The 17,999-nt window shown below is 35.2% G+C and overlaps 1 protein-coding gene across 4 annotated transcripts in view; it reads right to left on the reverse strand.

Annotated features, from left to right (window-relative positions):
• Positions 1-17,999, reverse strand: part of LOC115223718 (ankyrin repeat and fibronectin type-III domain-containing protein 1) — a 238,818-nt gene that overhangs the window by 165,972 nt on the left and 54,847 nt on the right. The window contains exon 1 of one of the 4 annotated variants that reach the window (XM_036512367.1): positions 17,927-17,981. The exons of 1 other annotated variant lie outside the window; for it this stretch is intronic. Coding sequence is in view for 2 of the 3 variants with exons in the window: in XM_029794396.2 (XP_029650256.1) it covers positions 16,782-16,859 (78 nt within the window). In the remaining variant the exon portion in view is untranslated. Of the gene's footprint in view, positions 1-16,781; positions 17,648-17,926; positions 17,982-17,999 lie in introns of those variants that run through there. 2 more of the 4 variants (XM_029794396.2, XM_029794398.2) reach the window with 2 other exon arrangements.

Genomic DNA, 17,999 nt, shown 5'->3' on the forward strand with positions numbered 1-17,999 from the left:
TTAAAATATTTATGTATTCGAGCGAGGTCGTTGCCAGTGCCACTGGACTGGCTCCTGTGCAGGTGGCACGTAAAAAAACATCATTTGATCGTGGATGTTGCCAGTACCGCCTGACTGACCCTTGTGCTGGTGGCATGTAAAAACACCCACCACACTCTCGGAGTGGTTGGCATTAGGAAGGGCATCCAGCTGTAGAAACTCTGCCAGGTCAAGATTGGAGCCTGGTGCAGCCATCTGGCTCGCCAGTCCTCAGTCAAATCATCCAACCCATGCTAGCATGGAAAGCAGATGTTAAACGATGATGATGATGATGATGATGTATGTATATATGTATGTATGTATGTACGTGTGTGCATGTGTGCATGTGTGTGTGTGTGTGTGTGTAATTACATGCTGGAACTAAACACTCCAAGTGCAGGAGTGGCTGTGTGGTAAGTAGCTTGCTAACCAACCACATGGTTCCGGGTTCAGTCCCACTGCGTGGCATCTTGGGCAAGTGTCTTCTGCTATAGCCCCGGGCCGACCAATGCCTTGTGAGTGGATTAGGTAGACGGAAACTGAAAGAAGCCTGTCGTATATATGTATATATGTATATATATATATATATATATATATATATATATATAATATATATATATATATATATATATATATATATATGTATGTGTGTGTGTTTGTGTGTCTGTGTTTGTCCCCCTAGCATTGCTTGACAACCGATGCTGGTGTGTTTACGTCCCCGTCACTTAGCGGTTCGGCAAAAAGAGACCGATAGAATAAGTACTGGACTTACAAAAAGAATAAGTCCCGGGGTCGATTTGCTCGACTAAAGGCGGTGCTCCAGCATGGCCACAGTCAATTGACTGAAGCAAGTAAAAGAGTAAAGAGTAAATCGACCCCGGGACTTATTCTTTTTGTAAGTCCAGTACTTATTCTATCGGTCTCTTTTATCAAACCTTTTTCATATGAAGGATATCACTCGTTCCATGCAAAGTTAATAAAGCTGGGCAAAGACCCAAAGAGCTGCTGCCCTCAAGGGAGAGAAAGTAGAATTAGCAGTTCCTCACTTTGTTTGCCATGAGTGTGGCCGGATATGCTTGTCAAATGTGGGACTCTAAAGCCACCTCAGGGGTCACCTAGACAACTTGCCAACAGATTCTGCTCAATTTATTATTACAGGCTGGCTTACCTGTGATGTATGCACCAAAGTCTGCAAGAGCTGTTCCAAATACATGAGACATTTGAAAACCCATAATAATACTTCCCCTGTGAGGCCTAACTGTCAGGCAGAAAACAGGGATTTAGTTTGCATGCATTAACCCTTTCGTTACCAATTCGGCTGAAACTGCCTCCTGCTCTGAGGACAAATGTCTTGTTTTCATAAGTTTTGAATTAAAATCTTCCACCAAACCTTAGTCACAATTTATGTTCCTAACACTAGCTTAATGATAACTAAGTTATTCTACTAAATTCTTTGTTATATTTAGAATAATTGAAAGAAACACAGAACATCTCAAAATAAATATAGCAATGAAAGGGTTAAAACAAACTCTGTAAGCCTCTCATAAGTCACTGTTGATCTCATATTCGTAGGAACAATCAGTTAGAAGTCAATCTGTCAGCCATGCTCATCTAATGAGTTGACAGCCAGCATGTATGTATGTATGCATGTATGTATGTATGTATGTACTTATGTATGTATGTATGTATATATGTATGTATGTACTTATGTATGTATGTATGTATATATGTATGTATGTATGTGTGTATGTATGTATGTATGTATGTATGTATGTATGTATGTATGTATGTATGTACGCTTGTATGTATGTATGTATGTATGCATGTATGTATGTATGTACATATGTACGCTTGTATGTACGTATGTATGTACATATGTACGTTTGTATGTATGTATGTATGTATGTATGTATGCATGTATGTATGTACGTATGTATGTAGGTATGCATGTATATATGTATGTATGTATGCAATTATTTCTAGATTTTATTTCTGAATTTTTGACAAAAGAAGCTGGATCCTAACCAAAATCAAAGGCTTCTTCATTGAAATTTCGACAGAATAGCTGTGTATAAGTGCAGGTATTTGATGTTTTACTGATGTTTAAATTTATGTATGTATATCCATGTGCATAGTTTCATGTTTAGACACGTGCCTATGTCCTCATATGTTAAACTTTTGAAAGTCGTACATTCTCTGACAGCTCAAGTGACAGCTGATGTCTGTAGTCTTCCAATTAACCTTTTCCTTTCTGGTTTTGAGGATCAAGATTTTCTCAGAATTGGTACTGAGGTAGTTGGTTACATTTCAAAGTGATCCAGTAATTACAGGTATAAATCTAAACTTGTAATTCAGGTGGACTATCTATAAATTTATCAGCGGTTCTACATAGGTGTTTTCGTTTTTGTTCATCTTTAGCTATATACTCTTTACTCTTTTACTTGTTTCAGTCATTTGACTGCGGCTATGCTGGAGCACCACCTTTAGTCGAGCAAATCAACCCCGGGACTTATTCTTTGTAAGCCCAGTACTTATTCTATCGGTCTCTTTTTTTGCCGAACCGCTAAGTGACGGGGACGTAAACACACCAGCATCAGTTGTCAAGCAATGCTAAGGGGACAAACACAGACACACAAACACACACACATATATATATATATACATATATATGACAGGCTTCTTTCAGTTTCCGTCTACCAAATCCACTCACAAGGCATTGGTCGGCCCGGGGCTATAGCAGAAGACACTTGCCCAAGATGCCACGCAGTGAGACTGAACCCGGAACCATGTGGATGGTTAGCAAGCTACTTACCACACAGCCACTCCTGCGCCTATGTTTGTATATATGTCTGTAGAGATACACATACACACAAATATATATTTAATTTGAAATAACCACAAATAAATTATAAGTTTTCAACAACAATGTGTTTCTAGATGCGAAACATTGATAAAAATATATAAGCATGTTACCACATCAATGAAATAATAAAGACAGTCAGAGAAAATTTCACATAATGTGTATGTCTAGGTGTATATACTGTGTGCATTATACATTCCACTGTTAAAATGAGAGATACAAAAAATAATGAAAAACATCAAACACAAATATACTCTGTCCAAAATATGACTTTTGGATTTCCAGCCAGTCATGATGAAATATTCATCATTAGGGGCAATGGTACTTCTATACACCAAATTCTTCCCCTCCATCATAGTCCCTCCCTCTGTTGCCATGGGCTTCACCTAATTTCCAAATTTGCTTTTGTACCTACCTTTGTTTCTAAAGTGTCAATATTTAAAGAATACTCCAAAACATTGGAAAACTGAACCACAGAAGGTTGGGCTTTTTTTTTTCTTAGGAATTATTCTGAAGACTTCTGATCCTCAATCAGATTCTTATCATCTCTGCAACTATTTGACAATTTAATTTATGAGAAACTTTATTTTTATTTCATTTTATTTTATCTAGTTTCAGCTCACGTGGCCATGCTGGGGCACCGCCATTCAAAGACAAAGTCGACCTCGGCGGAATTTGAACACTGAACGTAGCGACAGGCGAAATACCACTAAGCATTTCGACCGGCGTGTTAACGATTCTAACTTGGTCAATATTCTGCTCACTTTGGTATCCCTTGTCCAGGTAACACTGCTAAAGGGATTTGGGGGTGTTGGGTTCACATAAACGCTGCACTCTGTCTCTTTTCTGTTTCATTTCTTGCATTTGTGCTTGCTCCTCTTTGATATACAACTTTCTATCCAACATGGATTAGTTCCAACAAACAGAGGCAGGCACAAGTGTGACCATGAGTACAGAAACATCCAAGAGTGGGTGCAAAATATTGAGCATGCGCACACAGATGAAGATGAGGACTGAGTGGGCATGACAACAATCACAAACACAAGCACAGCTGTCACCAGGACGATGGCAATGAACGTGAGCATGGCTGAGGCCCTACAACAGTGGAGGAAGTATAGTTTGTTTGTTCCAGAGCTGGGAAAATTGACTCAAAGAATTTGGAACAATTTACACAACCAAAACATCTTTGAGTCTCTTTTGGATCAATCTAATTAATGTTCAAGCTGTTACATTCTGCAAGGGTCAAACTATTTTGACTTTCGGTTGATACTTCAGAGGCATATTAAGCCTGGATGAGCTCCACATTTTCCTCTCCCTCAGGACTGGATTCGATGTATGTAGAGGAATGAATGAATCATTGTGGCAAGTCTCTAGATTCCAAAAGTCTTCTCAAATTATATCATGTAGAGAGAATGTGGTTTTCATTGAGATTAATCTAATCATTGTACAATCCTTTGCCATTGTAAACATCACCTCGATTCTGGAACCACAAAAGTAGTTTAAGGACAACTGGAAGGGGCCAGATGGACTCACTCTTTGCCCTTGGACTAGAAACAGATTCTCCATATGGAACACAATCATTAGCGACCCTTTGGTTCAATCACACGTGTGGAGGCACATGGCCTAGTGGTTAGAGCAGCAGACTTGCGGTCGAGGGATCGTGGGTTCGAATCTCAGACTGGGTGATGTGTGTGTTTATGAGCGAAACACCTAAGCTCCACACAGCTCCAGCAGAAGGTAATGGCGAAACTTCTGCTGACTCTTTCACCACAACTTTCTCTCACTCTTTCCTCCTGCATCTTGCAGCTCATCTGCGACGGACCAGCGTCTGGTTCAGGTGGGGAACCTATACGCCAAAGAAACCGGGAAACCGGCCCTTATGAGCCAGGCATGGCTCGAGAAGGAACAAACAAAAAGAAACAGTCACATGTCATATAATGTTCCAGCAGAGGCTGGAGTTACTGCATTCATAACTCAATGGAATAAGGTGCTGAAATACCATAATCTGTCATTAATTAAATCTTACAGATTATGGCTTTTGATATGTCAGTGTGTTATTCTCATGTGATAGCGTAACAAAACTAATTGCCTGATACTTCAGGGGTACAATTATCTACGAAAAAAATAATTGAAATAATTAGGTAGTGATTAAGAACACGCAGCAAGCTGGACATATCTACTCTGTCATAGCGACCCAGTTTACACATCATCTCCAATGTGTTCTATACCACATCAACTATTGTTGGATGTGTAGCAACAGATACGCGCACAAGGAAAATTCCATGAACACTTACAGATAAACTCAATGCATTATCCACCAGATGAACCAAAAAGTGAAATTATGTTTCTTTAGGGAATCAAAATTACTTCCCTGTATGATGAAACTGACTAAGCTGTCACTATAAAGCTTTTCTTTGTTAAAATAAAATATGATTACATAATGATATTGAGTGATCCTTTGAGTAATGTTAACTACTATTTACATATAACTATAATTTATATATATTTATATTATTATATATATAACTATAATTTATATATAACTGGCCTCATGCAGGTGGCACGTAAAATGCACCATCCGTTCGTGGCCGTTGCCAGCCTCGCCTGGCCCCCGTGCCAGTGACACATAAAAAGCACCATCCAATCATGGCCGTTTGCCAGACTCGTCTGGCACCTGTGCCGGTGGCACGTAAAAAGCACCCACTACGCTCATGGAGTGGTTGGCGTTAGGAAGGGCATCCAGCCATAGAAACATTGCCAGATCAAACTGGGCTTGGTGCAGCCTTCTGATTTCCCAGACCCCAGTTGAACAGTCCAACCCATGCTAGCATGGAAAGCAGACGCTAAACAATGATGATGATGATGATGAATGAGGACGTATTTCACAAAAGGAAAAGTATTATAACCATGCATAGGTGCAGGAGTGGCTGTGTGGTAAGTAGCTTGCTTACCAACCACATGGTTCCGGGTTCAGTCCCACTGCGTGGCACCTTGGGCAAGTGTCTTCTACTATAGCCTCGGGCCGACCAATGCCTTGTGAGTGGATTTTGGTAGACGGAAACTGAAAGAAGCCCGTCGTATATATGTATATATATATATATATATTTATATATATATAATTTATATATATATATATATATATATATGTGTGTGTGTGTGTGTGCGTGTATGTTTGTGTGTCTGTGTTTGTCCCCCTAGCATTGCTTGACAACCGATGCTGGTGTGTTTATGTCCCCGTCACTTAGCGGTTCGGCAAAAGAGACCAATAGAATAAGTACTGGGCTTACAAAGAATAAATCCCGGGGTCGAGTTGCTCGACTAAAGGCAGTGCTCCAGCATGGCCGCAGACAACTGACTGAAACAAGTAAAAGAGTAAAAGAGTAGCTGAGGTTGGGTATAGGGACAACACTTATTGTATCCAGAACCAAAATACTAATAAAATTCCCAGTAATGATAAAATATTAAATATGATGAAATGGGCAATAAAAATCTATACATCAAACAATCTTATATCAGTAAGTTAATTAAAAGCAATAATAATAATAATAATAATAATAATAATATAATAATAATAATAATAATAATAATAATAATAATAATAATATGGAGAAACTCTCAAAATACAAAGACCTGGAAATAGTGGTAACCAGAACGTGGAATCTGAAAACAGAAACAATTCCTATCATAGTAGGTGCATTAGGCATGATAAAAAAATATTCAGACAAATACATAACAAAAACACCAGGACTTACAAACACATATAACATACAGAAAATTGCACTACTGGGTACTGCACACATCCTACGCAGAACACTTTCCATACAATAACCATCAGAGTATCACAACAAATCACAGCACATACCCAAGGCACACAGAGCTGCGCTCGGTAGTGAAGTGAAAGCACGCTATAAAAATAAAACTACTGAATAATAATAATAATAATAATAAGATTGGTAAAATAGAAAGTATTGAAGATAAGCATTAATATTGGTTTCCTATTTTAGTACAAGGCCAGCAATTTCAGAGGAGGAGGTAAGTCAATTACATTGATCCCAGCATTCAACTGGTACTTATTTTATTGGCAGCGAGGGTGCGTGGCTTAGTGGTTAGGGGCATTCGGCTCATGATCGTAAGGTTGTGAGTTCGATTTCTGGCGACGCGTTGTGTCCTTGAGCAAGACATTTTATTTCACGTTGCTCTAGTCCATTCAGCTGGCAAAATTGAGTTGTACCTGTGTTTCAAAGGATCAGCCTTGTCACACTCTGTGTCACGCTGAATCTCCCTGAGAACTACATTAAGGGTACACGTATCTGTGGAATGCTCAGCCACTTGCACATTAATTTCACGAGCAAGCTGTTCCATTGATCATATCAGCTGGGACCCTCGTCGTTGTAACCGAGAGAGTGCTCCTTATTTTATTGGCTCTGAAAGGTATCAAAAACAAAGTCAACTTAGGCAGAATTTGAACTCAGAATGTAAAAACTGACAAAATGTTGCTAAGCATTTTGCCTAGTGTGCTAAAAATTCTACCAGCTTGCTGCTCCAACGATAATAACAATAATAACTAGCAAGACCCGTGAATATTTCACAGAATAAATGGTAAACCTATTGGATTATTTCTGAAAACTTTATCCAAAAACCCTGGAAGTGTAGCCTGTGTTGTGTCTGTATGGAAAGGTAGTCACTCAAAAATGAAAGAAACGGGATTTGGATCATTACTCAATGTACTTTATACACTTTATGTACTTTATGTACAATTTTATAGAATTAATACACAGCACTCATAAAATAAATATTCATTCTTATTTTTCTATTTTCCCCATAAAAAAAAAATCCTGTACATATGATACAACCTTTAGTTAAATTGCAAATATCTACCACGTACATATGTGTGAATATTTCATGGAATTGCACTTATGCACATGCATTAAGTGATGGGTGATATGAAAAACTTAGTTCAATTTTAAAAATAACACTTTTCACAATCCAGTCACCACCACCACCACCACCACCACCACCATCATTATCATCATCTCTCTCTCTCTGCCTTTCTTTAACCTCACCATCAGAACATTACCCCTCTGCTAAAATTATATTTTTAACTCTCCTCCTCTGCCTTCAACTAACTTTTTCAACCACATAATGAAAATTACATTCCTCCTACCTCACCTCATGGATGCTTCTTTCTCCCTCTTTCTGTCTCACTCTTTGCCTTATTCTTTTTTCTCTCTCTCTCTCCTTTTTCTTTCTGCTCTCTTTCCTTTCATCTAATCACGTGAAAGTGTTACAAATTACATTCCCTCTCCACCTCACTCACAGATGTTTCTTTCTCTCTCTTTTTCTCCCTCACTCTTTTTCTCTCTCCTTCTTTTCTTTCTCCCTCTTCTCTAATCACATGAAACTGTTACTAACGGGCTAATTAATGCAATGACAAGCAGGATCATTATAAGTTGATAATTTCAAATTTTGGCTCAAGGCCAGCAGTTTTGGAGAAGGGGTTAAACCAATTACATTGACCCCAATACTCAACTGGTACTTAGTTTATCAACCCCAAAAGGATGAAAGGCAAAGTCGATCATGGGGGAATTTGAACTCAGAATGTCAAGGCATATGAAATGTTGCTAAGCATTTTGCCCACTGTGCTAACAATTCCACCAGCTTTTACCTTATACTATTAATAATAATAATATATAATAATAATAATAATAATAATAATAATAAATAATAATAATAATTAATAATAATAATAATATAATAATGATAATAATAATAATAATAATAATAATATAATATAATAATAATGATAATAATAATAATAATAATAATAATTATAATTAATAATAATAATAATATATAATAATAATAATAATGATAATATAATAATAATAATTATAATATAATAATAATGATATAATAATAATAATAATAATAATATAATAATAATAATTATAATAATAATAATAATGATATAATAATAATAATAATAATTAATAATAATAATAATAATGATAATAATAATATAATAATAATAATTATAATAATAATAATTATAATAATAATAATAATGATATAATAATAATATAATAATAATAATAATAATAATAATGATAATTATAATAATAATAATAATAATTATAATAATAATAATAATGATAATAATAATAATAATAATAATAATAATAATAATAATGATAATAATAATAATAATAATAATAATAATAATAATAATAATAATTATAATAATAATAATAATAATTATAATAATAATAATAATGATAATAATAATAATAATAATAATTATAATAATAATAATAATGATAATAATAATAATAATAATAATTTATGTTCTGAGTTCAAATTCCACCAAGTTTGATTTTGCCTTTCCTCCTAACAGGGTCAATAAATTAAGTACCAGTTTGCTACTGGGGTCAATCTAATCGACTGGCCCCCTCCCCCAAAATTTCAGGCCTTGTACCTAGAGTATAAAATAATAATAATAATAATAATAATAATAATAATAATAATAACACATAGCCATGTGTTGAGAGGGATTCTTTGGGGTTTGGATAATTCACCTCTGGAAACATGGGTGTTTCACTCAACATCCTTAACCTTTATTCAGGGACCTTTTGAGCGGGATGGGCTACTCAACCAGAAAAAAATTCTAACTGGGCCCCACCTGCAAGGTCATGTGCTGTTTATCTTGATATGAGATCACCATGTCATGCACATATGGTTGTGATGCCTGTGCCTAGTGTACCCTTATCAGATGGGTAGTCATGATGGGTATACTGGGCTTTGTATATTTTACCCCGGTGTCACTTTGATGGCATGAACTGCTCTCTCACTCAATGATAATAATAATAATAATAACATCAATAATAGTAATAATGATGATGATGAGTCAATAGATAAGGTGCTAAGGTGCCACATATGAATGAATGAATGCTATTGTAATTTCCAAAAGCAAAATTATATGTCTTTTAGAAAATCAACATTTAAAGAAGGATATAGCATATCAGTTTAAGGTCATCATTCCAGGGAATTGTACAAATTAGTACATAGGTTCTTCTGATTCAATTTAGAAATATAGATTAATAATCTGAGGTATTTTTGCCATCTCAATATGGCAAAAATAAGATTAATAATCATTCTTCATTTAAGTCTAGAAGAAAATGTAATTCTACAAACCTTAGTAAATACATTTCAGATTTAAAAGACCGGAACATCAAATATGATATAAAGTGATCCATTATTAGTTTGTACCATCATACGATACTGGTAATTTTAAATGGGATCTCTACCTTCAGGAAACATAACGATATAATTACTTCTAACTTTCCGCTTTGTATGCATTCATCGATTGGAGATATTTTCTTAGTTCAGTTTGAATTTAACCAATTTCAGATTGCCTTGATAATGTTGTGTTAGCATATATTTTCAGATATATTAGTTAGACTGGTATTTTATTACCTGTATCTAAATATGCTGGCACAATAGAAACAATCTTCAGTAATGTCGTAATGGTGTAAAGATGTGATTTTTTCCCATTTTTGTTCTTGTTATCATATCCTCTGAATTTCTTCTCAGTGATATTTGTGTTTACTTGTCATACATGAGAGATTACCTTGGATGGTAATCTACTTGAAACTATTGGTATCTCATTGTTTGATAAAGTCAGCCAAGTTCACTTAATACTCTGTGCTTTAGAGATATCTGTCTGGATTTATGATCCCTTTTGTCTTTTATCATATATACATACATATATATTGTTGTATTTCGGAATGGTCATTTTGCCAGTTTAGCCAATAAAAACACACGCACTATATATTTGGTGTTACTTTGCTTCGGCGTTATTTATTTTTTACATTAAACTAAATCTTATTTCGGCCAGAGTTCTTTCGTCACACTCCTGAGACCGCATCAGTGGTCCTTTGCTTTCTTCTTTCTTATTTGTGTGCCTCTCCTTACTAACCATCAGCCACTTTGTATTTCTATTGTATGTGTCTTCATTTATTGGCTAAACTGGCAAAATGACCATTCCTAAATACAACAATATCTGTTTCAACATACGATTTCACATCAAAAATCTTGCAAAACAAATATATATATATATATATATATATCACGTGATCACGTGACCGACCAGTCCATCAGATGTAGTTACACATCGCTGGTCACAATGCGTTCGCATTGTTTTAGCCTTCGAATGACACCACCCCGCGAGCAGGCCAACAGAAGAAAGAGTGAGAGAAAGTTGTGGCAAAAGAGTACGGCAGGGTTCGACACCCCTGCCGGAGCCTCGTGGAGCTTTTAGGTATTTCCACTCAATAAACACTCACAACGCCTGGTCTGGGAATTGAAACCGTGATCAACTGGGCCATTGCGCCTCCACATATATATATATATACATATATATATATATATATATATATATATATATATAAATAGATGGGGTTTAACACAGGTATAATTCAAATACTTTTACTTCTGACATGTTTCTAAGATTTCACTGACATTATTCAAAAGAATAAAATGGTGTAAAACAATGTAATCTTCTCTTCAGGAAGTGAAGAAATGAAACTCGTCAAAAAGACATTTTAACAGAAAATGATGTAAATATTAAAATGTTAAAAAATGTTAAAATGTCTTATTGACGAGTTTCATTTCTTCACTTCCCTGAAGAGAAGATTACATTGTTTTACACCATTTTATTCTTTTGAATAATATCAGTGAAGTCTTCGAAACATATGTTGGAAGTAAAAGTATTTGAATTATACCTGCGTTAAACTCCATTTATTTATTTATATATTATCATTGGGCAAGTGTCTTTTACTATAGCTTCGGGCCGACCAAAGCCTTGTGAGTGGATTTAGTAGACGGAAACGGAAAGAAGCCCGTCGTATATATGTATATATATATATGTGTGTGTGTGTATGTGTGTGTGTGTTTGTGTGTCTGTGTTTGTTCCCCTAGTATTGCTTGACAACCAATGCTGGTGTGTTTTTGTCCCCTTAACTTAGCGGTTCGGCATAAGAGACCGATAGAATAAGTACTAGGCTTACAAAGAATAAGTTCTGGGGCTGATTTATGACTGAAACAAGTAAAAGAGTATGGAAATGTGTATAGCGACGCATTAAAATATTTATAAATTCCACCCAAGAATTATTATTGTTATTACTATGTGTGTGTGTGTGTGTGTGTGTGTGTGTGTGTGTGTGTATGTGTGTGTGTGAGTGTATTTGTGTGTGAATATATATATATACATGATGGACACTCCCGTTGTTAGATGATGTATGAGGGTGTGACAATTCCTTACCGAACAACCACAGATGATTTGTTTATAGTCATCAAATGTTTGTGTTGACATAAGTTCACTCCCTCCATCAGATCGAGATTACCTGTACAGGTGCAACTGGGTGCTACATGTCAGATGTCGAAATAATCACATTGCGCTCAAGAACACAATGCAATGCCTAGTCTGGGGATCGAACCGACAATCTCACAATTATATATATATATGAATATGCATATATATTATTACATGTACACACACACAGATATAGATAGGTAGATATAGACAGACAACTAGATCAACAGACAGGTAGGTAGATAGATAGATAGATAGATAGATAGATAGATATGTAGATAGATAGATAGATAGATAGATAGATAGATAGATAGATAGATAGATAGATAGATAGATAGATAGATAGATGGATGGATAGATGGATGGATAGATAGAGACAGACAGACAGAAAGTCCTGGACTATGGATCGCATGCTCATAACTTCAGATGTTACAAGAAGCAGTGTGTTGTGCCCTGAGAAAGTATTATAACTGTTGGGTGTAGTTTGTACTGACGTTCCTAATACAGCTTACTGATGCTAGACTTCATAGATGAGGAGTTGACACAAGGGAGAGCAACCAGTCTCTGAGAGCCATCGTTATAGTGAATCAACTATCCATCCTTTAAAACCTCTGGTGACATGTGTGTGTGTGTGTGTGTGTTTTGTACAGATGTGTAAATCAAATGTGAAAATGAATAAAAATGAGGACGTAATTGTACCTGAACTCAAATACAAATGAACACCTAAACATTTTCTGAAAAGGTATAAATATATGTTTATATACTAATTTAGTAAAAATATGCAGGCGGATCCTCTAAGCTTTCAGAACGAGAGAAAAGAAAACTGTGATGGTCCTTTAGAGAGCATATGCCCTCAGCCGCTTCGACTACTTCTCTCAACTATGGGCACCACACAGTATAAAATTAACAGCAGAACTCAAAGCAATCCAACAAAGCTACACAAAGAAAATTGTCTCATGGCAAAGGCTGAAAGAGTTTAAACTCTTCTCCCAAGAAGTCTTCATCAGCAGGTAACACCTAGATCAAACATATAAGTGCGAGGCAAATCCAGCATGTGCCTCTTGCTTATACATTTTAAGTTTTCAAATCCACCATACCTGCTGATGAAGACTTTGCCTAGAAAATTATTTTATTTGCTAAAAAAAGTCAGAAACCACGGTCCAGGAGATAGATGGTAAATGCTTTTATTTCTCATTCCCTTTGAGTTTTTATCCCTAATAGTGGTTTAGACTTTAGCTGTTCCTTCTTGCATGAAAAGAACCCTGTGAAGGATACTTCTTATGTGTTTAAATATACACTGTGTTTATATGAATAATATATAGTCTATTGACTAATTTTTCTACACGCTAGGCCACAGGTAGTAAAAATTTCTAAAATATTTATTACCCTCATATTATTAATTATATATATACATATATATGTAGGCACAGGTGTAGCTGTGTGGTAAGAGGTTTGCTTCCCAACTACATGGTTCTGGGTTCAAGTCTCACAGCATAGCACCTAGGACAAGTGTCTTCTACTATTGCCTTGTGCTGACTAAAGCCTTATGAGTAGATTTGGTAGACGAAACTGATAGAAGCCCATCATGTGTGTGTGCTTATGTTTATGTGTGTGTGCGTGTGTGTATATTTTGCATCTGTTTGCTCCCAGCACCACTTGACAAATGGCATTGGTGTGTTTATGTCCCAGTAACTTAGCGATCTGGCTAAATAGACTAATAGAATAAGTCCTAGACATAAAAAATGTCCTGGGGATAATTCAACGGTTTTTAGCCATATAACTGAAGCAAGCAAAAGGTATATATATATATATATATATATATATATATATATATATATATATATACCTATATATATGTAGTTCAAATTTTCAGAAAACAAAAGATGAAGACAGGCGAAGGAATAACAAGCAGATGTATTAGCTTGATGCTTGGGAAAAATGGACAAGTCTTTGATGTTTTGAGCCTATGCTCTTCAACAGAAATGATTGAGTGGAAAAAAAAAGGAGAGGGAATAAAAAAATGTGTAGGGAATAATGGTTCAACATGATGAAAAATAAAACGTATTTGAAATGCAGAGTAGATAAACAGCCGACAACTGATGAAGGGTCGTTCTTTATGTTACTTGTCTTGTTTTTCCATTTGTTTCTTTTGTTGTTTGCAAAAAAGTCTATGTATTTCCTGTTGTTTATGTTTTGTGACGTCCTGTACCCATATATGCATGTATATATATATATATATATATATATATATATATATATATATATATATATACATATTTTCAGCTCAGTTAGCTGGTTTACCAAGCACATTATTTTATGATTGAACACCACGTATCCATTTCCAAGTATATATATGTATAGAATGTTTGAAGTGATGCACAGATATTGTATATTAAGAAAAAGGGAGGCAGTCAGAATTTTGGATAATTCTTTATTAATGCTTTCATCTGTTTAACTAAACTCTTCATGAAAAATTGAAACAATAAAAACAGAAAGTTTCTTCAATTTTTTCATATGAATCAAAGAGCAGATGTTTTTTTTTTGTTTCGTTTAGAAGAAGAGAAAATTTTGTTTTTTTGGAGAAAGGAAGAAAGTGAAGAGAATAGCAGGACAATCGATTTTTTTTTATCATTTTGGTTCAATTTTTCTTGAAGAGTTTGGTCAAACAAACCTCTAATAAAGTATTATCCAAAATTCTGACTGTCTCATTTTCCTTTATATATATATATATATATATATATATACAACAATATTAAGGAATGGCCTTTATAGGCCATTCGACCCACTAGAAAGAGCAGCTAAACTCAAACCGTTAAATAGTTGTAATTCAGAAACCAAAGGAAAATAAAAACATTTACCCTTATCATCTTTGGACTATGCATAGTTTCGACATACATATTTGTTGACTATTTTTCCTTTCTCACTGGACCACTGGTGGCGAAAAATTTCTCTTGAATTTTTTGCTACCCTGATATTGATTAATTATATATATATATATATATATATATACATATAATCAAAATAAGCAACAAGGATATCCAGATATCCTTGTTGCTTATTTTAATTATAACCACCTTATTTTAATATGTATGGATAATACCATACTAAATTCTGATGCCGTCAACTTAAGTACTATATTCATCTGAATCTAAATTTTTACTGAACTTATATATACATATATATATATATATTTATCATTATCATCATCATCATTTAACATTCGTTTTCCATGCTAGCACAGGTTGGACGGTTCGACTGGGGTCTGGCAAGCCATGGAGGCTGCACCAGGCTCCAGTCTGATTTGGCAGTGTTTCTACAGCTGGATGCCCTTCCTAACGCCAACCACTCTGTGAGTGTAGTGGGTGTTTTTTACGTGCCACTGGCACAGGGGCCAGAGCTAGCTGGCAAACAGCCACAATCGGTTGGTGCTTTTACGTGTCACCATATATATACTCTTTACTCTTTTTTCTCTTTTACTTGTTTCAGTCATTTGACGGCGGCCATGCTGGAGCACTGCCTTTAGTTGAGCAACTTGACCATGGGACTTATTCTTTTTTGTAAGCCCAGTACTTATTCTATCGGTCTCTTTTTGCCGAACTGCTAAGTGACGGGGACGTAAACACACCAGCATCGGTTGTCAAGCAATGCTAGGGGAACAAACACAGACACACAAACCACACACATACACACACACACACATATATATATATATATATATATATATATATATAATATATATATTATATATATATACATATATATATATACATATATACAACAGGCTCCTTTCAGTTTCCGTCTACCAAATCCACTCACAAGGCATTGGTCGACCCGGGGCTATAGCAGAAGACACTTGCCCAAGATGCCACGCAGTGGGACAGAACCCGGAACCATGTGGTTGGTTAGCAAGCTACTTACCACACAGCCACTCCTTCGCCTATATATATTTATATCTATTGCATAATGATGCTAATAACTTGATGATTGAACTCAATGTATATTTATGCTTCAGTACAAGTTGAGAGTGGAAATAAGAGATTGGGAAAACAAAAGAAATGATTATGTTGTGAACATCGTTAGCTTACAGTTGTTACTGTTATAAGTCACAATGCACTCAGAGTGGAGTAAATCTTTCCTTCCTGTAAAGCAGAAACAGTTGTAAGCAAATGATGTTCTTAACATAATTGTTTATTTCCTTTGTCGTCCCAAACTCATGTATATGTATGCATGTGTGTTAGTGTGTGTGTGTGTGTGTGTGGACATAAAAACACATGTAGAGACAGCAAAACAAGTGACGATGATGATGATGATGTTTATAATATAATCTTAAAATCCTTATTATAGTACAGACACACACACACACACTCGCACACACGCACACACACACACACATACACACACATAGCTGGCAAACAATGTGATGATGAATTAGATATGCTTCAAGATATTCCAGTGTAAGATAAAGTCGAGATCAAACGATCAGGAGCAAAGAAGACACAAGAATGAGAATGCTAAGTTCCAAATGTGACCAACCTGTGCATTAAATTGGTTGATTTGTTTGAAGACCAATCCAACTACCAAATCTCCGCCACCTGGCAGCAACCAGCTCATTCTTGATGATGCCACAAGGGATTTAAATGTTTATTAAACATTGTAGTCCAAGACTCATCTGAAGTAATCTTTAGATTTGCTGTCCTCAATGCCATCTTTGGTTTGAAAGTAGAGTTATTACTGGAACAGATTGTTCCAACTGGATAAGAGTGACCACAGGTCATAGAGTTAATGATTCCAAGAGGTAAGTTGTGGTTTTAGGTGATGTTATAAGCTGTAACTGGTGAACAGGGTGTGAATACAGAACCTGTTGATCCATTGGTGGGTTACTGTGGTTAGAGCTAGGAGGAAGACCCCCACATATTTAAAATTTGACACCCTAAATGAGGGCTGAATGGGTTTTTCAGGTGAACAAATATTTGAGTTGTAAACTGTAAATAGAAGGCTCCAGTGAAGCATTGTAAAGATGTGGGATTCAGTGAAGTGTGTCATTCCAGGAGAGGGAACAACTGTAAAATTCTTAGGTTGAGTGAACTGGACTGGTGGTTCAGTTGTTAAAGTTGTTTCTAACAGTTACGGCACATTGCATTTGAGAAATAAGTTGTAAGCAGAGATGACAATCTCCTGTTTACATCTCCAAATCAGGGATCAGGATAAGAGACCTGGAGAGAGCCCCATTGAATGGGAACCTCTGACCTTTGCTCATAATCAAGACTAACAACTGGGTCATTAAATAGGGGCCAGAAATATAAACAGACATAAATCCACCTGACATAGTTGAATGGTAATTAGTGACATAACAATAAACAGAACAGCGAGCAGGGGTCAAAGTAACATCTTCATCTTCTGAAACTTATAAACATACATATACATCATTATATATATGTATATATATATATATATATATATATATATATATATATATATATATATATTATATATATATATATATATATATATGTATATATATATATAATGTATATATATATATATATATATGTATGTATGTAAGTATACGTATATGTGTATATATATATAATATATATTATATATAATATATATATATATATATATATATTATATATACATTGTATATGTATGTATATGTGTATGTATATCACTTGCCTGCTTTAGTTTCAGCTTTAATAATTCCCAAAGTTGTTGTTCTGGGAACAGTTACAGTCAGTGTGAATGTCAAAG

Source organism: Octopus sinensis, linkage group LG23 (genome assembly GCF_006345805.1).
Source record: "Octopus sinensis linkage group LG23, ASM634580v1, whole genome shotgun sequence".
Taxonomy (NCBI): Eukaryota; Metazoa; Mollusca; class Cephalopoda; order Octopoda; family Octopodidae; genus Octopus; species Octopus sinensis.